The sequence below is a fragment of the Notothenia rossii genome (genome assembly GCF_949606895.1).
Source record: "Notothenia rossii genome assembly, chromosome: 8".
NCBI classification, from domain to species: domain Eukaryota; kingdom Metazoa; phylum Chordata; class Actinopteri; order Perciformes; family Nototheniidae; genus Notothenia; species Notothenia rossii.
The window spans coordinates 23,564,631-23,587,291 of NC_136906.1; the positions used below are offsets into that span (position 1 = coordinate 23,564,631).

At 42.9% G+C, this 22,661-nt stretch overlaps 2 protein-coding genes across 14 annotated transcripts in view; both read right to left on the reverse strand.

The window, feature by feature from the left end:
• Positions 1 to 153: 153 nt before the first annotated feature.
• LOC307015168 (uncharacterized protein) lies at positions 154 to 3,071 on the reverse strand. The gene has a single exon (XM_079643622.1). The coding sequence runs from the start codon at positions 2,796 to 2,798 to the stop codon at positions 1,842 to 1,844; it is 957 nt and encodes a 318-aa protein (XP_079499748.1). The 5' UTR covers positions 2,799 to 3,071; the 3' UTR covers positions 154 to 1,841.
• A 1,044-nt stretch (positions 3,072 to 4,115) lies between these two features.
• The window catches only part of LOC307015163 (SRC kinase signaling inhibitor 1-like), a 95,027-nt gene continuing 76,481 nt past the window's right edge, over positions 4,116 to 22,661 (reverse strand). For 7 of the 13 annotated variants that reach the window (XM_079643615.1, XM_079643614.1, XM_079643611.1 and 4 more), the window contains 15 exons: positions 18,326 to 18,521; positions 17,509 to 17,520; positions 16,814 to 17,109; positions 14,067 to 14,863; positions 13,352 to 13,453; positions 12,830 to 12,957; positions 12,292 to 12,312; positions 11,447 to 11,607; positions 9,105 to 9,280; positions 7,745 to 7,875; positions 7,302 to 7,449; positions 6,093 to 6,399; positions 5,702 to 5,957; positions 5,170 to 5,309; positions 4,116 to 4,891 (listed from right to left, as the gene is read on the reverse strand). In XM_079643615.1, the coding sequence (XP_079499741.1) occupies positions 4,415 to 4,891; positions 5,170 to 5,309; positions 5,702 to 5,957; positions 6,093 to 6,399; positions 7,302 to 7,449; positions 7,745 to 7,875; positions 9,105 to 9,280; positions 11,447 to 11,607; positions 12,292 to 12,312; positions 12,830 to 12,957; positions 13,352 to 13,453; positions 14,067 to 14,863; positions 16,814 to 17,109; positions 17,509 to 17,520; positions 18,326 to 18,521 (3,348 nt within the window). In that variant the 3' untranslated portion in view covers positions 4,116 to 4,414. The remainder of the gene's footprint in view (positions 4,892 to 5,169; positions 5,310 to 5,701; positions 5,958 to 6,092; positions 6,400 to 7,301; positions 7,450 to 7,744; positions 7,876 to 9,104; positions 9,281 to 11,446; positions 11,608 to 12,291; positions 12,313 to 12,829; positions 12,958 to 13,351; positions 13,454 to 14,066; positions 14,864 to 16,813; positions 17,110 to 17,508; positions 17,521 to 18,325; positions 18,522 to 22,661) is intronic. The other 6 variants (XM_079643612.1, XM_079643609.1, XM_079643610.1 and 3 more) reach the window with 6 other exon arrangements.

A 22,661-nucleotide genomic window follows, 5' to 3' on the forward strand; every position in this document is an offset into this window, starting at 1 on the left:
AAAGATATAATACCTGCTGCTGCTGCTGCTGCTGCTGCTGCTGCTGCTGCTGGCCCTTCACAAAGTCCTCTCTTCTGCCACTTTTAGTCTTGTCTGTACTGTTCTGCTGCAGGTGCTTCAGTTTGGAGGCAGCGGAGGATTGGACGACCTGAAAGGAGAAGAGTGATGTGTGAATCCAACCTCAGACACACAGAACACAGCCTCTTACATTTCATTCTCCACTTCAGGGGCCTTCAGTTTACGACACACATCACACACACATCAACTTAGCACAGAGTGTGAATGAATGAATCAAGCAATTCTGTCCCCCCCCCCCCCACCGAGACCAATGAGGTTTTAAGATTAGAGCTTGTAACTGATACAACTGAACAATCCACTTCACAGAGTTTCACCATGTATCGGAAAATGACAAAGAGGAGAACATAAAACATGGAATCAAAACCGGCGTTGCGTAGCCTCACAGCAGGACCCACGAAGCGTGTGCTTAATGATCTTTCCTGCTGGGTTACTCTGTCGGCTTTCTCTAATACGCTCAAAAAGAAATACACATGCAGTCAAATTTCCACCCAACTGTGCCTCCTCTGCACACAGATATTAGCTGAACTGAAAACTAATAAAAGATTAACTGAAGTGACGTCAAATAGCCCGTCTTCCTCTGCAATTGTAATTCAAGGAAACCTGCCTGTCTTCCCTGAGCCTTGTATAAAGCTGAATTTGCAGACATAAGCTGTGCACTATACAGTATTTCATGCTTTATTTAACGAGCTAATTAAAAAAACTGGGGTTTGACTTGAGATCACTTGTCAGTCTGAATTCGGTGAGTACACTAGCAAACGTTGGACGAGAGCAGGAAGAAGGGTCATGTTGAAATACTGAACGTGGTTGAAGTAAAAGTGATGAAATAATGTGTGGAGACGCTGTAATCCTCAGCCCTGCCTATGGGAATGCTCCCCGGCTCTACATCAGAGGGCTGAAACTCGCCATGACATTGCAACTGTCAATTATTGCAGCCCTGCCCTGAGTGGGGGGGGCTACATTCAGTACAGGGAACGCTACGCAAGCTGTCAAGACACCTCAGTGAAGCGCAGCTGACACAGGAACGCAATAGGTCTTCTGGTAATCACTCATCTTTGGTTGTGTTACGGTCAACTGGAGGTGAGTTGAAAGAAAGCTATCTTAAATCTCTGGTAATAGAGTTCAACATGTGGTCATTACTTATTACCAAGAAGTGTATTGGAAGTGAATTATTTTAAGAGATACTGTAGATTTCTCTCTCTACCACACACTCAATGAAGACTGAGCCGTTCCTCAAAAGGGACTCCACTAAACTTATAACATTACAATAACGTGCTAGAAAGTCTTGTCAGTTGTCCAAAAGTCTAAACCATCAAAAAATGCTTTCACACAGAAACAAACAAGATGACAGTTCAGTTTGATCCGGACAGAGATCACAGGTTTTCATCTGTGTCCATGCTGTTTGGCATCGACCTTGGTTAGGTAAGGTCTCACAACTGTGATTCAGCTTCGGATCAAGCGGAACAAATACAAGAAAATAGAGCTGTAAGTAAAGAGGAGGAAATGTAAGGTTTATATTATCTATGCATTTGCTTTTATTGCCGGTTTGTGGTAACAAAAGGTGAAATTGGCTAGATTTAAAAACAGAAAACAGATGCGAGAACAGGTCGATGAAGAAACAATTAACAACGCTGGGCTCAGCAGGATAGCAGCAGCAGCGCTAATCACAGAACAGACAAGTAGAGAAGAAGTCTGTTGTCTAGTCCCCACATTACATATTTTCAATTTTAATACAATTAAACTCAGATTAAGTCAGGGAGCAGACATTAGAAGCTTGAAAGTGAAGTTCCAGCAGTCACCCAGAGGGAAGCAGTGAGGAAAGAAAATAGAGCATGCTGCTTCAGAGCGGGAATCTGTGAGCAATGAACCTGGGTCGATGCTGGGCCGAAAGAGGGCGGCTTGGGGGGGACCGGGGGCTTCTTGGTCTGTGAGGTCGTCTCTGTGTAGAGCTGCTCTGCCATTGGATGGCCGCTGAACTCGATCAAGGTGTTCTCCAGCTCACGAATAGTCTCCTCCAAGCTGTCCAGCCTCCTGTATGTGCTGAAGCGGACATCTTCTCCTGCTTTCCTCTGGTTCTGGTTCGATACACTATCCACAGAGCTAGCCGATCCACTTGACTGAAGAGTGATGTTTACAGATTTCAGTTTTGCCTCAGGAATGTTAAGTTCAGTGTTGCGCTGAAGTCTCAGTACTCTATCTCCCGTCTCTATCCCGCTCCTCAGAGCCTCTACCAGACAGCACTGCTGGCCCGCGCTGGGGGAGGCTTTAATTCTTGGTTTGGGCACCGGCTTGGACGACTCCAAAAGGTTACGCAGCAGCATGTAGGCATCCTTTAATGTTTTCACCTCTCTGAGAAGCACTAGGAGAGGCCGAGCCCTCAGCTGGACCTCAGAAACTTCACTGGTCTGTGTTGAGATGATGAGGGTCTGCAGAGATTCTCCGAGTATCCTGGTGAGCTCCTCGGCCTCAATAGGAGAGACCTCCCTCACCTCCAGCTCTGTCAACAACAGGGCCACTTCCTGTCTTAAGTCCTTCTTAAAACAAAGCTGCTCTCGCTGAGGAGGGCTTCCAAATGAATCCCTTTCTTTTGAAAATGTAGTCTGGTAGACTGTGTGGTGACCAGTCCAGTCCCGTGATGGACTTTCCTCTAGGGGGTCATTGGCTGAATCTCTGACAGGATCCTCTGAGGCAGTGTGTGAAGGCAGGAAACACTCTGTCAACATGATGTGGGGGACAGGAAACAAGCACCTTCCCTATAAATGAGGAAAGCACTTGAGGGGTTATATTTAAATACTGGTTTTAGCTCAAGCACAACTCAAGAACTTGCTGCTTGAGATCACAGCATACCCAGAATGCAACATAAAGCGATTTAAGCAGCTTGTTTGTAATTATGTCGAGATAACTAACTCTACACGTAAGTATCAGTGTGTTAACATGTGTATGCTCCTTTCTGGTTGCATACAACAAACCGATTCTGATGTGATGCCTGTGTGATCACATCAATTCAGCTCGCTTCTCAAACATACTGACTGCGCCTCACACACACACACACACACACACACACACACACACACACACACACACACACACACACACACACACACACACACACACACACACACACACACACACACACACACACACACACACACACACACACACACACACACACACACACACACACACACACACACACACACACACACACACACACACACACCAATAACCACAACCGTAAACCCACTGCAGAAAAAACACACACACACACACACACACACACAGATTATCAAGTGATTGTGAAAGGTGCATTCATATTATACAAAGGAACTCAATGTGTATACAAGGGTGTGTCCAAATAACGATGAGTCAAGATGCATTGTTACCAAAAAAAAGAGAGTAATCTAACGATGACAGCTTTAAAACAAATCTTTTATGTAATTGTTTTGGCTTAGCAGCACAATTGCGTTATGGTTGAGTCTCAAAATGACAATCAACACAGGAAGCGATGTGTCCAGCAAATAAACCTCTGTAGGCTACCAATCGACTGTAAGCTGAAGGAGGTTGAGTGAGTGAAAACTGAGGACTAGAACACTTCTCAAGATGATGAAACCATATTGAATATTGATCTTACATTCATCAGAGAAACATAACTCGTCAATGAATGCTAATAATGCTGGCTGCTGAGTGTAATTGAGCAACTGTCTGCAAAAAAAACTAATAGGACAGAGGTAAAGTGCTGTTTGTATGTCAGCTGTGCAGTATATCAGTGGCCAAAACCATTTTCAAGTTGCTCAACTTTCAAAAAGAAAAAAAGAATTAGAGTGGGTATTCAATCATTGCATTGATTCCAGACAAGCTTGTATGTAAATAAAACTTCACTTTAGTGCATTCTGCATGTTTTAGGCTGGAAATGCAGCATGCAAACGGTAGACATGATCAATTTGTGAGCAATTTAACTGCTGAAAGGAGACTTTTCAGATTGAAGAGATAGGAGGAATACATGTGGCTGGTTACTGTGTTAAGGTGGAGAGGTGAAGAAGACAAAAAGGGCAGCAATCCATAGCACTCGGGGCCAACCAGTGTTACCTCAGTGCCTGGGGCCTCAGAGGGCCACAGGTCCGGTCTGCAGGGGGGGACACTTTTCCTGCTGAGAGGACTAACAGGAAGGGAATGGGGAAGGGGAAGAGATAGCCTGACTGGCACTCTCTCAAACAGCTGGGGAGGGAAAAGAGAGGTTCAAAAGCTGTCGTAAATTGTACAATAAAAACCAAACAAGCACTGAATTTGAAAAATCTGCTTCTGTGGACCCTCTGCTCCAACAAAATTCCAACAGGCCATCTCAAACACAGCCCAAGCAGCAATCAGGGTCCATCTGTCTGGCTGTGATCTGTGAGCCCTGGGTGATGGTGTGTGTGACTGAGCAGTATGTGATCTTTGGGCGCTCCCAGTGCCAGGGGCAGAGGGGACATATGGCACCTGCTGCTTGAACATGTGGTAATGATGGTGAGCAGGTCTGCTGGTGAGTATGTGTGCGCACAAAAGCAGGTAGCAGATTGTGGACCCAACATAAATAATAAAAACTGCAGTTTTCCAAGTCATTGAACAACAGCCTATTGAGGATGTAATCAACATACAGTAATACACAACCCATGGTTTGGTTTACCTCCAATTCGGCAGCAGTTTTCTCCTCCTCTCCGTCCCCCTTGTCCCCAGAGGTGAGTGTTGGGGGGGTGGATGCAGGACGAGGGTTCTCGGACACCGCCCTCCTCAGTTTTACATGAGGCTTCTGGCCTTCAGTCTCTTCAGATTCAGACTTCTACAATTACAAATATAAAAAACATGTTTCACCCATCTGATCCAGTAATCCAGCTTGGAGTTTGAATATTTTGTATGGACCAGTACTCAATGTTCTGAAGTTAAGACAATATATTAAAGCCTTCAACCTTCTTTCTATACCAGTAAAATTATCTGTTGATATTAACCCTTGAGGAAACTTACTTACTTATTTTTACAATTAATAGTTTGAATTGCAAAATCCTTACTTTGTGTGGTGCACATAAGAATTATAAGTATATTCTTGCATCTTTGTCTTACCTTTATACTTTTCCCAGGAATAAGCTGCTCTCCACTGCGGCTGGTTATGCTCGGAGAAGACGGGAAACTACGTCTGGGTGGTGGAGGAGGGGGGGACTTGGAGGGTTTCTCTGTGCGATATCGTGGAACAGTCAGCTCATCTAGACAAGGAAATCATTTGGTAATCTTGAGAAAGTACTCACACAGTGACAGCGGCATAACAGTTACTTTTGGATCGACCCATGAGGCATTTGTAGCCTTGATAATACGGTTGTATGTAAAACCTGCTTTTCTCGATATTAAATCTATGTTGAGTGACATCAAAATGTTATATATATTCCAACTCAGTTAAGGGTATACAAGTGCGTGAGAACATTTAAAGGCCTGCAGGTCTTTTAAAAGTAATTCGATTTTTTTGAAATGCAAGGTGGTTACCCTTGGGGAAAAATATCTGTTTTTCTCAGCTCTTGAAAAGTTGTCAATTTGAAGAGGCAGGTTTTTTACTTGACGATGATGCATGATAATGATTCAGACTAAAGAACTGAACTCTCACCAGAGCCACGCCTGGACCCTCCCCCAGAGAGTTTGTGCTGGGGCTTGCCGACGCGGTGCTCTAGGGTTCCTGCCCCGCTTTGGGGGTTCTGGGAGGTGGGTGTGTTGGAGGAGGACTTGATCTGCTTGGCAGCAAAGTCCAGGTCTGGAATAGATTTCATTAACTCGGCCTGGGTCTCCTCCAGCAACCGGTTAATGTCCTGTGCGCTGTACTGGGTCAGAGTGGCCCGCTTCTCCTCCCAGTCTCGCTCTGCTGCCTGTGAAGTGCAAAAACTCATCTAAACACTTTATATTCAAATAGCCGTAACTAGTGTATATGATTTGTAATGCAGACTATGTGAGCAGGGAAAACAGACAAGAAATAGGTGAAAAACGGCATAAATTGTTCCTACCAGCCGGACCTCCACGGACAAAGCTTTGTCAGCTAAAGCACGGCGTTCCATTTCCTCCAGGGCTTTGCCTTTGTGAGGAACAGGAGGATGATTGTCCTTGTGAGGGCCAGACATGTTGGCGTGGCCCCGGCTGAGGCTGGAGTGGGGGCTCCAGTTTGACAGGCTGTTGCTTCCCCCAAGGTCATTGATGGTAAGTGGTTGGCTGGTGTGGATGTCAAAGTCTGAAAACTTTCGCATTTCGTCTTTGTGCTTTGATGAAGGACTAGAGAAGTCCTCCTGCTTCTTCCACACACCCTCATTCGCTTGTCTGGTAAGAAACAGAATATTAATTAATTAAACAACTCTTTGAAATGTAATGCAAACTAAACCATGAATAATTCATAACTTGAAAAGAAAGCAATTGTTGCTGAACGCCAAAAACATTCAAGAAAAAAGGTCCAAATATTGTGCATGGCGAAAACTTTCACCAATTATGGATAACTCTCTCTCTTACCCACAAAGATGAGATACAAATACATATTTTTTGATCAGTAAAGTTAATTAAAGAGGAAACTTTGCTTTTTAGGCACAAGCCTGATAGATGATAAAAAAAGAAAAATAGACGTTAGAATGCTGAAGGGCACATTTTAAAAGTCCAAAGGACCACACTCACCATAGAGTTAAAAAGCAGTCCTTCATGTGGCTGAAAAGAGCCTTCATTAGGGTATTACCCATAAAGCAAAGTGGTACTTCAGTGGCTGTTTGAATGCACTCTTCAGAGCAGGCCATTGTATTCACATTATGACTTAATTCTTTACTCTGTGCCTGCTATTTTTAAGAGCTTTGGCTTAAAACAGTAAAGCGGAAACTGAAACCTATTCAACAGCAATGACTAATCCATTTTGCTTGGTCCGAGTCCTGTCTGCCCTTTACCTTTTATGAAAATCTATAATGTTCTGCTGACACACAAACAATGAGGGGTGAAAACATAACTTCTCTGGCAGAGGTTCAAAAGGAAAAGCCTTCCAGAAAGTGATAGCTAATGGCTATGTTTTTGTGTAAGCTAATGCCAGACATATTTCACTAGGTGTCAAAAAAGTTTTCGCACAATTACCCTTCCATCGTAACATATAGGATTACTTAAAAAACATCAAGTCAATGGTAGAAAATTGTGCCTTAAATGAGCATTCAAAGTTAGCTTATGAGCTCTGAGTTGGCGCAGGTTCGTACTTGCGCATGGTGGCGAGGGTATCAGTTATACTCTTGCAGCGTTTTAACAGAGCATCGAGTCTGTGCGGCTCTTCTTTCAAGAATTTGACGGCCTCCACCTCCACTCTGAGCACCACCCGCATCTTACTCTGCAGCCCCGGGAACTGATCTGCAGGAGGAAGAAGAGAGGTAACACAACCATGTTCCCCAATAACAAATCGATCTAATTGTCAAAGACATTGAAAGCCTTTCGCTGTAAGCAAAGAAAACATTTTTGTACTAATGGTCAGGGAGTTCATTAAGACAATGAGCAATCTGAGACTGATCAAATGGCTAGCAGACAGGGTGTGGATGAGTAATGAGTCATGCCTGGTGAGTAATTAGTGGCACACAAACTGTTTGCCTGACTACGTCTTCTGCTTCGTGCCTCTGTGCAGAATGTGAAATGTGCCAGCATGACTCACTTTTCAGTTCTGTGAGTGTTTCTCCCAGCTTTCTTAGATGAGTGGCCTTCTCCTCCAGCTCCTGCACTGTCACCAGCTTGTGGTTGACAGACGACTCCTTCTGGATCTCCTCCACTGACTTCTCTAGGTCACTGAGAAAGAACAGACAGAAGGCTGAACACCAGGGATTACTCTGCAACACTTACATTTTGACTACGTTTTTATCTCAGAATGATGCTATTTGAGTTTCAGTAAAAAACCTCCGCCAATAAACTGTCTCTCAATCAACTGGCAGCAGGATTAAGCATTCTGGACAGCTTAACTGGAGGAGTGTGGACGGGTATTTCAAAGTTTGAAAACAACTAAGGTACAAAGTGCAGCCGAGAATCAGTTCAAATGAGTTTATTCTGCTCAAATATTATGTGTGTCTGAGATTTATGTCATATAAATCTGCCTTAAGTTATGTAATGAATGAAAGTTTAATGTATAATGAACCAATATTAAATTGGCCATTAGTCAGGGTGAGATCATCTAACAGTTCAACCAATTAGTGTGCAATCAAAAAGCCGCTCAGAGTGAGATTCAGGAACTCTTCTGCAGCTCCCAGACTTATTAACATTTCCACACGTGAGAAAGTAGCAAGTTATCTGATTATTAAATCTCAAGGTAGCTCTCTGCTCTGGTTTTGCAGTCACTTCAATTAGTAGCCGGATCCTCTCATACCTCAGATCTTAATAAGCATCTTGCTCTATTCCGGGCTTAATTACAGTTACAATTTCATCCCTATCACTGCTTCACCCAGTGAGCCATGCAATTATAAAACAGATATCAACTGTGTCATGGTTATAGCAATTATTAAATATACTGTATGTGATGAAACTCATCTAATACTGGATATCAATCCAATTATATAAAATGCACTGAGCAGAAATCAATCCGTTAGTACAAAATAAAAAAATGTATAAATTTTTCTGGAGAAAACTAGTCTTTGGATTAACATGATTATTGATCTATAAGTCTTAATCCTGGCAATTCTGCTAGGACAATGCATCAAGTTTTCTGAAATGTGGGTTGGGTCTGGTGGTTGAGTATTTTTGCATTTTGGACGTAATGGATTTGCACTCATAATGGAGAGAGTAGAAAAGCTGCATTTTAAAATCATTGAATGTGTTTTTCTTCATCAGATAAGATCAAATGTTTTGTGAAAAAGGTTAGATTCAAATAAAAAAAAGGTAGACTAGATTGTCTCAAATGTTTAGACACATATATAGGCTAAACCTCGACTAAAAGAGGATAGTATGATGAACACAAGGACATTTCACAAAGGACTTAGACCAATACTAAAAGACGGGTCAATACTAAGACATTTCCTGTTACTGACTGGAGCTGCTGGATGATGAGCTCCTCCTCGTTGAGGTACTTGAGTCTCTCCTCCTCCACCAGGAGGCGCTGTCTCTGCAGAGGGTCCTCCTGCTTCCTCAGGGCGTCCGCCACGCGCACGTTCAGCTCCGCTTCGGCCCGCTTCAACAGAACTCGCACTGAATCCTGGTTCTCCATCTGCACACATATTCAAACATACTTAACACTTGAGTTGGGATTTTTGTACATTTGACAACTGTTTTAAGAGCAATCGTATCAACGTTAGCCTCGATAGCATAATGAAAATAGCTTGAAATCTGATATCGTTGCCATTGGAGCATTACAACAGGACAACAAAGAGGAGAATTGCAGTTGCTGAAAGCTTTTCAAGACAGACTTTATTGATTTACTGCAACTTATATATTTCTTTCCCCCGACCTTCAGGGGGCAGGCCTTGGCTTCTTGTTTTACTGTGCGACCTTCTCTGCCTTTTGATGCCAGAAAAACACTGTGCTCTCTCCTTGACTGCCTATGTGTTTTCAGGCATTGCTTGTTGATTGTCTTGAGCCTTAAAAGCACTGTTAGATGCGGTAAGTAGTTCCTTTTGTATCAGCGCGTGCAAGTAATGTGTCACAAAAAGCCAGGACACCCTGAGGAGAGTGAAGGGTTTCCATGACAGAATCACTGAGTGTGAAACCCACTCCAGCTCTGTGTTATGAAGGGAATATTCTACAGGACTACTGCATGTAATACAACTCCCTGAGATGAAAACACCCGGTAAGAAAAGAAAAATGAATAATTGATCAGCCTTATGTCCCAGGAAGTCAAACAAGATATCACGAACATTTAAAATTACACCATATTCATTACTATACTGCAGATAATAATGCTGCTGACGCATTAAGGATTTCTTTTGTTTTAAATATATAGACAGAAGATTTAGGATGTTTTTCAAATATTGCACTCTCACTCCTGGAAACTCTCTCTGTATAATTCATGAGCCACATGTAAAATGTAGGCCGCTGACAATCACTGGTGGAAACAGTACTAGTCCAGGTGCCTAGGTCACACTTGGGCACACATACAGGTTAACTGTCCTCTCTGGGTACCACACAGCCTCTGTTGGCTCTCAACGCTCTCAAGCAGCCCTGGTGACTGCTGTCAGGGAACAAATAAAAGCACTGCATGCCCATCATCTGTCACTCCTATTACTCTTTTTTTCTCCTTTCTCCCTACGAGAGACTTGAATCCTCTCCTCTGATGCTGAAAGCATTTATCTCATCATCTCTTCCTGCGGTAACCATGGCATCAGAGATAAATGGAATAAATGAGGGCTGTATCTCCACATTTCCAGTTAACCCTTACTTATGGCATTTCATCTGATTCCGCAACTGGAGTGACATTTTGAATCTCTGTAGAATACCATGCCATGCGAGCCAAGCTTTTATCCTCCACTCACTCCATATCATCATTAATCCTCAAAAGGTACAATGCCCTCAATATGTCAGGCAGTACAAGTATGTGAACCGGCAGGTGTTATTTACTGTAGGTGTTGTATTGATGTGAAGATCAAATAAACATCAAAGCCAGGTCTCCTGTATAGAAACAACTGCACAGTATACACTCGCTCATCATAAACATTTTAGATAACTGATTGAATGTAGAATAAATAGATAATTCTGAGCTCTATTCTATAATGCTGGTGCAAATGTATATCTGTATAAATTGCTTGTCAATAGTGAGACATTGTGGACCGTGCTAAGAATCCCTCTTTGTACGTAATTTAGACGAATCAAAAGGATGAAAAGGAGATGCAATATGAATTAATTTATCACAGAATAATTGAAATGATCAGAATGATCATAAACCATGCTTTTATGTTCAAAAAGGTCTTTATTTTTGTCATACTGCCCTCTCATACAGAAGTACCTCCATTCACCCTCAGTCTGAAACCAGAGACCAGTCTGCTCTGATTGGTTAGTACGATGGCTCTGTTGTGATTGGCGAACTGCTTAGAGATGTCATGCCCCTCAGCCTAACATGTACATCGAGCGCTAGCCAATAGAAGTGAGAGGGTTACATAGTGATGTCACTATGTCGCAGAAGTGAACAAAGGAGTCCAATAGGCGTATCAGGCTGGGTGGCGGTTTGGGAGAGAAATTCCCTCTGGAGGAAACTATGTTTTTTTAGCCTTTACAGACCAGTTAAATTCACAAAAACCTATATAAAACACTACAGGAAAGGGAACATTCAAAAAAGCATAATAGGGCATCTTAAAAACTGTGTAACAGAATTGTGTAAGTTGGGAGAACAGGCCCTTGAAGAAACAAAACATGCATTTTCTGCGATTGATTTAATGTTTACCTGCATCTTGCGTAGCTGGCTGAGCTGTTTGCGCAGGTCGGTGGCATTTTGCTGCAGGCCGTTCAGGTGGAGCTTCATCTTCAAGCGGCCGGCGCCGTTAACCGGGGTTAAGAGAGAAGGTGGTGGCGGCATCAGAGCTAGAGGGGCCGACGGTGTATGAGCTGCCAATCACAGAGCAGGACAAGGGGGATCACCAGGAAGTCGTTGGGAAACAAATTGATTAGCTTGCTGGGCTGTGCTCCAGTGAGATTTCAGTTAGCCAGAATGACAAATGAAAACACACAAACAGCAAACAGGCTCAAAGAAACGTACATAATATAAACATTTGCACAAACTGGAGCATATACAGTGTGTGAACTTTAAAAAAGTGCCATATTCACAAAACTCTAATAGCCCACTGGGAGAAATGTGAGCTCATGCTATTAGTAGCCCATATGGAAGAGCAATTAGTATTTTCAGTAGTGACACACAGGGGGATAACCATGCTCTTATCTTGACACAGGGCTTTGTGAATATGGCCATTGACTCTCCAGCTATTCTTTCACACATGTATGCTTCCTGAACACACATATACACTCTTATACACATTAAGAAGGAGAGCATAGTCTCTGACAAAGACAACCTTCTGAAATTCCCAAAGGAAAAAACCAAGCAGAAATTAAAAAGTAGAGACAGAGACAGGACGAGGAGGGCCCGCTCTCAGAGAAACCAGCCAGGAGGAAAACGTGAGGATAGACACCGCCAGCTACCCAGCAACACCACACACCCATACAGAGAGCAGAGAGCCATGAGAATGTCTGATAGGTGACAAAGAAAAGGGCGATAGAGAAAGAGATGACAACTACCTTTCTTCTTCAGCCGTCCAGCTGGAATATAAAAAGAGTGAGGCAGTTACCTTGGAATAAATGAGAGGGTGCTAGAGAGACAAAGAGGGACGGGGTAGTCTCATTTCATATTTACTGGCCATGTGAAGGTCTGGTCAAAGAAAAGCTTTGTTTATGCCAGAACTGAGCTACTGAGTTATGGACATGTGAGAAAGAAAGAGAGAAATGCGTGGAATAAAAGAAATGCTTTAAGTCAGATATGATTCGGCCTGTACGGGCTACACCTGTTGGAAAAGGATTACTATCAGTACTTAAAAATTAAATGCTGAAAAATATTTGTCTGATATTTACAAAAATACACCGTTACATCAAAATAAATATATCTCCATCAAGTCAAATTTGAATTAATTTGTCCTAAACCACATTCAGGTCACCATACATTATTGTTTGTGTCCATTAGCCTCTTTAAAGTGTGGAAAATAAATTGTCCCAAAAATGTAAATAAGGCATTACTGTGTTAGTAACAAAAAGGGCTGGTGAGTAACGCCTGGGTACTCACGTTCGGTGGCGGAGCCGTCGCTGTTGGTTTCGGTCTTCTCGCTGGAAGAAAAAGGTAAGGGCCGTGAGAACTCCGTCCCTTGGTCTGGAGGGCAGCCCGCCATCATGCAGAGACGCAGCAGGCCGCACCTGAGGATTAACGGCCACAGGGCAAGGCAATTACAGTGCTAACCCTAACAGCACTACTCCTGGACACTATCAGACTACATTAACCTCTTGTTAATGAGCCCCTGAAGTGTTCATGAGGCTGAAGTGATAACAATGTTCCTTAAATACGAGGAACTCCAAATCAACTTAAAAGCTATCTTACACATTTCTACGTATCAATGCAAAAATCAATAGCACTGTGCCCTGTAGCTAATGTTTAGTGCTCTGTGCTTGTGTTGTGCTCACACAAACTAATGCTGATAATGGCTCTGATAACAGCCTGCCACCGTTGTCGTCGATAATGCTGCCTATGTGTCTGACCTGAAGCTGTATCTGCGAGATCTAAAGGGTTAATGGGGTGTAATGGGAGTCTTACGTGCTGTCACTGTCTGGTGCTCTGGTCAGCACGCTCTGGACCAGGCCAGTGAGGCTGGCTATCTGCTTCTCCATCGCCTCCATGCGCTCCAGACGCTGATCCCTGAAAAGGAAAATGGTAGTAATACAATTTCCTTTAGTGTGCTTTTCATGGTACTCAAAGACACGTTTTCAGCAGTTAAAATGATCCTATAAATCAGAACACTTAAAGTATACAACATGCAATATCTATCATAAATTAAAAGTAGTTCTTAAATAGTGAGTGTTGATCTGGGATTTGAAAATAAGTATTGCAGAAAATGCCAAATCACCAAAAGCACAAAGGCAGATGAACACGGGATTAAATTATAAACATTTCTTTTGGCTGGGATAATATGTAACACACAGTTCAGTAGAGTAAGCAATACAGCTTTGTAAGTACATGTAAATATCTGCTTGTTACCAAGAAATTCTAAATTAAAGTCTAAGAGAACATCAACTATAATAACATTGAATCATCTTCTGTTTCCCCTCACTAGAATGTGTGAAGCCAGTTTAAACCAACATAAAAAACACAAATACAGAAACTGTTCATAAAAAACAACCAGAGTGCTCTTATTTCATTTTTACAGAAGATTATTCATTTCCCTTAGAAGCCGATTATAAAAACAAGTGTTCAAAACCTACTTTAAACAATAAAGTACCTTAATTAAATGCTCCACTCAGACAGTACTGACCTGCTGGTTTCAAGGTCCTGTCCAGACAGGGAACCAAATCCAGGCGTGGCCTTGCCGCCCTCCCCGGGCCCGGCTGTCAGACACAGAGGCTCTGAACCAGAGCTGGGCCTGGACTTGGGGCTCTCTATAAACACAGAGGAAGAGGCAGAGTCCTTGCGGAAGCTCTGCCTGACAGGTGAGGCTCTGCTGGGCGTGTTGGAATACGAGTCCCTGTCCCTCATCTGCATGTCAGGGATTTTCTGCGGGGATGATGGCGGCATTCGAAATCCCATGCCCAGTGTGGCTGAGGAGTAGGTGTCGGAGTAGAGTGAGCCTCCAGGCTTGTAGAGGGAGTCCTCCAGGTCGGCAGCAGCTGAGTAGGTGCTTAGGGAGCGCACAGAGCCACGGCGGTACAGGCCACTGGTTACAGGGAAGCTAAAGGGGTCTCCGATGGCAGCGAGGGACTGGGTGGAGGCGATGCTGAGGCGGCCCTCGTGCATCAGGCTGTAGGGATCTGCATACAGGCTCTCGTTCTTCATCAGAGCCATATTCTTTGCCGAGACTTCCTCATCAGGCTTGACATCGCGGCGCTCCAGGATGGCGCTGGGCGACGGAGACATGCCTGCGTTTGGACCGTGACCGGCCGGGGCATGGTGGGGGTGTCGGGGCTGTTCATGCTGGGATCCCGTGAAGGAGGGAGGACGGCCACCGCTGTAAGAGAGCCGTGAGCGGGACGGAGAGCTGGAGGACGTAGAGGATGGAAGGGTGTTGAGGCGGCGAGTTGGGGAGGAGTCACGAGAGGAGTACACCATATCCCTCTGAAATGAACAAGCAGCGATGCGGGTTACCATGGAGAAATACAGATGAGACGTGTCCCATGAGGCAGTTTGACATAACAACAACTGAGATCTGACAGACAATAAATCAGCTGTCAAATTCTGTACATCCCAAGAGAAGATGGTTCTCAAGAGACCGAATGTTGCGTGTTGTTTGTTATGTTTTTTTAATTTGCCAACTTAGAGAATTATAATGTTGTCCATCCAGCACATGCATATTCCCAAGACTGTTGTCATTTCTCTTTGCTTCTTGTCTTCACAGGTTATAGGGTTACTGGTATATTATTACAAGCAGATAATATGCTAAAACAAATCATGAATATGTATTCCATGTAGTTGTAGTGACAGGATGCAGGACACTCAACACCTTCATTCATACAGAACTGAACAGAATAACAGAAAATATATATGTCCTCTTAGCTATTATTTTTCTCGACCTGCTTTTCTTTGTAGAGCATCATAATATCTCAAAACCCACCTCTGCCTTTGCTTTTCTAATGCAGGGATTTACCTCATTTCTCCAACTTCACATATATTCACTTTTCCCTTGTCACATTACTACATTTGTTGTTTTCCCATTGCTGTTTTTCTTGTTCTCATTTCCTTCTCCGCATCCTAACTAACCTTGTCAAGCGGCACCATGTAATACACAGGAAATGCTGGAGCGTGACAAAGGAATTTGTGCTGTTGAGCTGTTATTTCTAGGGACAAATATATATATACACAATCTGTATATTTACAAAGCTATATGAGGTGTTCTGGTTTGCACAATCTGTATGGAGACAACCTAAACAAACAAATAGATTAAAGCACAGCGTAAAGCCTCTAGTTGCTCCACAAGACACAACCAGGCACGACAGGCACAAGAGCAAATACATGGCAACATGCTTGTTAAGATGCAGCCTCAAGTTACAAAGAATAAATGAACCGTTCACCTCACACTTACCATGAAATAATTCTGCACAATTAGTTGACTAATTTGAAAATTGATTCATTGTCAAGTACATTTTCATGCAAAATTGACAGAAAAAAAGTGGTGACTGCATTTGTGTGATTAATATCTTTTTAAATTTAATATATTTTGGGCTTTGGAAAGACACAACAAAACATTTAAAGTCCTTAGGCGGTGAGAAACTTGAATGGACATTTAGTACTGTTTTGGGATATTTAAATGATCAAACGATAAATTGAGAAAAGAAATCATCTTTCATGCACTGTGAAAGATGCTGGGTTACTTTGATGATGGTTTTGCCAAATCAAATGTGTTACAACAAATTATCCCTTGTTAGGGGTTTTTATATGTATGAATGTAGATTCACATTTTATGGGTGCTGCGCAGCTTTCTCACTACATATCTTTACTTTTCTTTGTATACACATGCATAAACAAGCATGTAAGCGTACACCAATACTTAAAACATACATGCAAACACAATATACACGGACACAATTATTTTTTCCCCTGCTGTGTGCATGGTTAATAGCAGTTGTATTCTAAGCATTGGGTGAATTTATGCAGATGGTAAGCATGGTCTTGTATAAAATAATTACAAAACGGTCTCCCTCAGGCTTCCTTGATATTCACTGAAGCAGAAATAACTTGGAATGTTGAAATATGCACATTTCACAGAGGAACATTGTTCTCTGGTGTCTGCACAGCAACAGATGGCCTAACTGAAGATAAGAAAGTACATTTCCAGGAAGAATTCCTGTTAAATTACTAACTTATACACCGTAACAGCATGTCAAAGGTACCTTTAAAGTATACAAAAAACGCCTAGCCAAAGAAGCACACTGCTGCTCTTCATGTAGAGGCATGGCATAATAGAGGTTCTCACTGACATCAGACTAGCAAGATATCAGATAGCATTCTTCCTTTGAATACCACCGTTAACCCCTTCACCTCCCCACTCCCCAGCTCCCGTCTCCTCACCCTCAGGTCTCCGTTAGCCAGGTGAGGTGCAGCCGGGTAGGAAGCGTAGATGGGCTCTTTGCGGTAAATCTTGATGATGCTGCGGTCCTGGATGTCTCGGACGTCCTCCAGCTCGTAGAAGACGTTGCGTGCCTCGTCCTTGATCAAGATGGCCGTGTTGGACGACTTTAGCATTCCTGCCGTCAACTTCTGAGGGAACATGTGCACGATGAGGGCGTGCAGCGTGTCCAGGTTGCTCAGCTCGTGGGTGATGTGAACCCGACGCGTCTCATCCCCGTACTGCAGGAACAGCACGCCTAAAAGAGAGTGACGGTTGAGTGAGAAGGGGATGGCTTCTGTTGATGGAAAGAATGACTAATCACTTTTTTGATGCCATTTTGATGGATATATTGTAGTCAATAATGATAAAAATTTTCTTCCTTCAAATATACAAGATGCTGAAGAATGATTTTTATTATCAGATTTCAGCATGAATCATCCCTTTCTGAACGTGAGAATAGGTGTGGGTAGCTGCATTAGAATTCACAGCTAAGGTGCAGATTTGGTAAAGGCAAGTTGACTTTTTACAACTAATATCTGTCATATAAAACTTTTACTTCCTAAAATCAAATGGCAAAATAACCCCGCTTCATGGAATACTTGGTCAAATGCTGAAACCTTAGATTTGTTTGTGTTAAAGATGACGCCTGACTAACCTGCAAATTCATCTGCATACACCCGGGGGACAAACAAAAACAACAAGCAAAGCAAAGAAAGACCAGTGATTAAAAGTCAAGCAGAGTAGGTGAGTATATTTCAGAGGACTTGGGGAGAGAAGAAAACAAAGTGGTTAGTAATGAGACACGGAGAGGAGAGAGAGGCAGCTTTGGTCTTCTGCTTTATTCTGATCTCCTCATTGAATATAGCCCTTGTCAGTCAATTGTAATTTAGTTTTACAGATCGTTTTTTTTCTCGCCATGCCAGATGCAACACCACTCCTTGATCTGGACAAGCCTCACAGTAATACACTGCCGAGGCCCTTTTGTAGTAAACCTGCTCTCAAAACTGCCGTTGCACAAAAACATATTCTCATTCATTTGTGATTAATACAGGCATGCAGTCTTACAGTCAAATAAACAACACTAGCAATCTAAACTGGAAAACATTCTCGGAAAATGTCAGGTTTTTTTATAATAAACCATTCTTTCTAATTGTACACCTGCACACTTGCTTGTTAGTTCATTGTGAATATATTAAGAGTATTTGTGTCTACACTTCAATAGATCAACTAGTTATAAGTTAATTAACCATTCAGAAAGTTATGTTATGTGAGCACTCACTACTCTCCAGTCTTCTGTAGCAGAGCAATTAGACTAAACTGTAACGGTAATTTAGATGGACGTAAAACACTTCCTCCCGTTCTGTGTAAGCGCAGTGCTGCACATCACCAGCCTGACGAGGTAAACAGACAGCTGTAAATCTGCCTGGAATCCGGCCAGGTTGTGGTGACAGAGCAGTGCTTTAAATCTTAACCTGGAGATCGTAGCTTATTCTGACTGGCAGAGCGGGACAGCGGCAGGCTCTGGCGGAAACGGTTCATCCTGTTAAACCCGACGGGGATGTCAGCTTCTGACATGGTCTCCAGGGACTCAGCTGAGGCGAAGGAGAGCTTGGCGGCCTGGTCGGCAAGCCCAGACTGGGTAGACTGGGAATGCCTTGGACTGCGGCTCTGCAGGAAGACAAAGCAAAAGGAAACACACACTCATGAACTAAGAGGTAAAATCAAGGCGGAGAGAATGGATTAGACAGGGCCAATGGAGTAAGACCAACCAGGAAAAGTGACAGTGAGCACACAATGAGACACTACACAAATCAACCACGTAACAAGATTAACGAGACCTTGACAATGGTTTAGCTGCCAGCCATTCACTAACACTAATTACCGGCGTCACAGTATCTATCATCAGTTGAATGGCGCAGCAGAAAAGCACAATATAGTTGTTCTCAAATGGCACAGCACTCCAGGGAATCAGCCTTTATGAATCACCTATGGTGGCGAAATTAAGCTGGAAACAGTGCTCCAGCTCAGCATAAGTTATGTTTCCTCGAAATGCGTACAGCATCCAAACTCTTTCCCCTGTGCTGTTAGGAACTCTTATAAGGACTTGTGGGAGGGGAGGAGAAGCGGATGCAAATCCCAGGCTGTCACTATTGGTTTATCCTGCAGGACTCTGCCCAGTATCTTCTCCCTGAAAGACTGTTAGTGCAGCAGGGCTGAGCTCACTGAACTGGCTCCCTGATCCTCCACCGCTGTAGCGTTTCCTGCAGCTCAGGGGCGGCTGTAATGAGCTCCCACAATGCTCTGTGATGCTTGTTTGGATGGCAGGAGCAGACACATCCTTAGCCACAGTACAGTAGCTATGCTGGTTCCCTCATCCTTTCACCATGCCATGAACACAACTGCTCTCCCCACTTTCAAGGATTTATTTTGTCTTCCCCAATGTGTAGCATGGATTCACTGTGGCTTCCATCAATATATTATTTAATTAACATGACAGTCTGTTAGAAGACATTTTCAAATTGAATGATTTTTTGTAACCAACAGCCAAACTCCGAAAGTGATTCATTTTTAAATAACGCAAAGTTGAAATACTTTCTTATTTACTGTAGCTGTGGTGTTATATGTGCATTTTCTAAATATGCGCATTATTTAAATATTGTAATTTGTAACTTTGTTTCCCATTTTATGCTATGCCATCTATGTATTTAATTGTATTGTATTTTATAATTTAATAAAGTATGTATTATTTTCCATTATATTTTCGATAAATGATGTCGTATTAAATATTTGTCTACAATTTACCACATTTGTACGGAGCCCTAAAGGGACATGAAAAAAAAGAGAGAGAAGAAAAAAAAAAAGTAACTAACCCGTTATCCCGACTTTTTTTGTTGTTGTTGAGAAAGTTACCGGTGCGCCAAGGAGGAAGTGGAGCACACAGGAAACCATTTCATTGCAGACTGTTATGTTTAATTGGGGAAATTACAGTGCACACATTATTTGAGATATATTTCAAACTCAGACTTCATTTTAAGGACTTTTCGGCCAGGGGTGTAGAGCTATTTGTTTAAGCACCGGATTGGCAAAACAGGAGAGTCTGTAAACCAGTCTGCTTTGATCTATGAATTAATGTCCGTGACTCTCAGAGTAGGTTACCTGCTGCTCAAAGCTGTTTTAAAGGGAAAAAAACAGAACACATACACACAGATACACAAACACATGGTGCCTAAGTGGGCCACTCGGCCCACTCCGATCGGGCCACTAGGTCCACCGTTTCCCCGCAGTGAGGCTCCCCCCGTGGACAGTTCACTAGCCCCCCCCCCATTGACAGTTTACGTGGGCTGGGAGAGATTCCCGGGCTGATTTTTAGTCCCAGTCCGCATATCATGCACCCTGGTGACCGGATATCTCCTTCATAAAACGAATGAACACAATGTGTGTGTGTGTGTGTGTGTGTGTGTGTGTGTGTGTGTGTGTGTGTGTGTGTGTGTGTGTGTGTGTGTGTGTGTGTGTGTGTGTGTGTGTGTGTGTGTGTGTGTGTGTGTGTGTGTGTGTGTGTGTGTGTGTGTGTGTGTGGAGGTGTGTGTGACTGTGTTTGTGTTTGTAGAGGTGTGTGTGACTGTGTGTGTGTGTGTGTGTGTGTGTGTGTGTAGAGGTGTGTGTGTGTGTGTGTGTGTGTGTGTGTGTGTGTGTGTGTTTGTAGAGGTGTGTGTGACTGTGTGTGTGTGTGTGTAGAGGTGTGTGTGACTGTGTGTGTGTGTAGAGATGTGTGTGTGTGTGTAGAGGTGAGTGTGGTTAAAACGTAGCAGCCTGCGGTCACTCTTTAGCTGTTCGAATGAAGGTAAACACAGTGTAGGCGGTGCGTAAAAGCTCTTTGAGCGCTGGTGCTGCTGTTCTCTGAATTACACGTCCCGCTGCCTCCTGGAGTGACCACACACCCCTGGCCGAAATGTCCTTAAAATGAAGTCTGAGTACGAAATATATCTCAAATGCACCGTCATTTCCCGACGTAAAAATAACGGTCTGCAATGAATGGTTGTCTCCTGTGCGCTCCACTTCCTCCTTGGCGCACCGGTAACTTTCTCAAAAAAAAGAAAAAAGTAGGAATAACGGGTTAGCTTCTCGTGAGCACGAGATACTAACCCGTTGTCCTGACTTTTTTTGTCCCTTTAGGGGCTCCGTATATTTGAAATGATTTTTGATTATTTGTTTAATTAATAGATATACATTATTTTTTGCTTTACTACATTAAAGTGAATGAGCTGTTATGACATGTAACTATTAATATCACCGGTTATTTGCTTTTTAAAGTTACTGCCATGTATCACTTGTGTTTACAAGGGAAGTTACAAACCCCATATCATGACTAAAAAGCAGAGCTATCTTTTTTTAATGTAAGATTCCTTCTGTTGCTACCATACATAATTCAGTCACACACACACCCACACACAGAATGATAGTGGTGGTGTCCAGTGATAGGGGTGGCAGACAGTGTCTGAGCACGCAGAGGACACTGATGCTGACAGATAACCCCCACCGTGTTTTCTAATGGGCTCATTTATCTAGAATGTGACCACACTGAACAACAACACAGCTACAGTGGGAAATACAATATATAAGGGGGTGAGATACAGTACTACACATAGTAAGGTTAGTGTGCAATAGCATTTTATCTCGTCTTCTTTTCTATGAAACAAAGTATCTTTGTATTCCTGCTTTCCACTCTGCTTATGGCACACTTATTTTATGAAGCCTATGGTAGTTATTTAGTTAATATGAAGTTAAGTTGACAGTTGTTAAGCTTTGCATAGCACAACGACCAAAAGCAAGTAGTGGCTGGCACCGTAAAAATATATGCAAAACTGAGCTTTGTTACATTTTTGTGCTTTTCAACTACAGGAAGTTACCAGTCCAAATCACAAAATAGGCAAACAGGTTGGAGCGACTAAACTCCAAATGAATTTAGTTGCTAAGAAGCTAATCTTGGCCTGTGTCAGTCGGCTACATATCACTTCTCAATAATTATAAAAAACAGCCGGTTGGTAAAATATTTTATAATTTGTTGGACTCAAATTACAGGTATTTTGGCTACCTGGAACGGCATCTGTAGAGAATCAGCTGCCCGAGCCCAACACTATTTCTCAGGGGAAGTCACACACTGAGATATATTTGGCATAAAATGCAATACCAGTTTCCAGTATTAACGGGATTGGCAGAAAGCCCCACCATGTGTAAAACATGTCAAAGGAGTTTTCTTCAGGGAGTATATGGTAATTTTTTCTCTGCATGGCTAAAAGGGGAACTCTGTTTCAAAATCTCTGTGTTTCTACTATAATGCATACGGGAATTTAAATAGCCTAGCTGGAGTTTTCTAAGAAAAGGCAGAGGGAGTTGAGAATACGCTGCACGATGGAGCTCGAGTCTCACAATGTTTGCATACTAAAGTTTTATATTTCTGGTCCTGCTAGACATGCCAGTGTTATACATGACTGTGTTCACAGCCTGATACGAGGGAAGCTGGTTCCACCTCCTTCTTATTTTTCTCTACAATCATCCCTCTACCGCTGCCCTCTTGCCCTCCCCCCCCTCAACCTTTTTTTTTTTTATAGTGACTTTTTTAACAGCACTCAATTATTGTTGAGAATCTACACTCTTCTAAGGGCACGGCAGAGGAGAGGAACAAGTAGGGAACATGATGATCTTACTCAGAACAGAAGTGAATGGGGGGGGGGGGGGGGGGGGGGGAATCGGGACACAGAGGTCTGACGGCAGACCTTAGGCTACAAACTGCATTAAACTCAATTCAAC

Coding starts and splice junctions, on each gene's coding strand:
- LOC307015168 (XM_079643622.1), bottom strand. CDS start 2,798: ATGTTGACAGAGTGTTTCCTGCCTTCACACACTGCCTCAGAGGATCCT.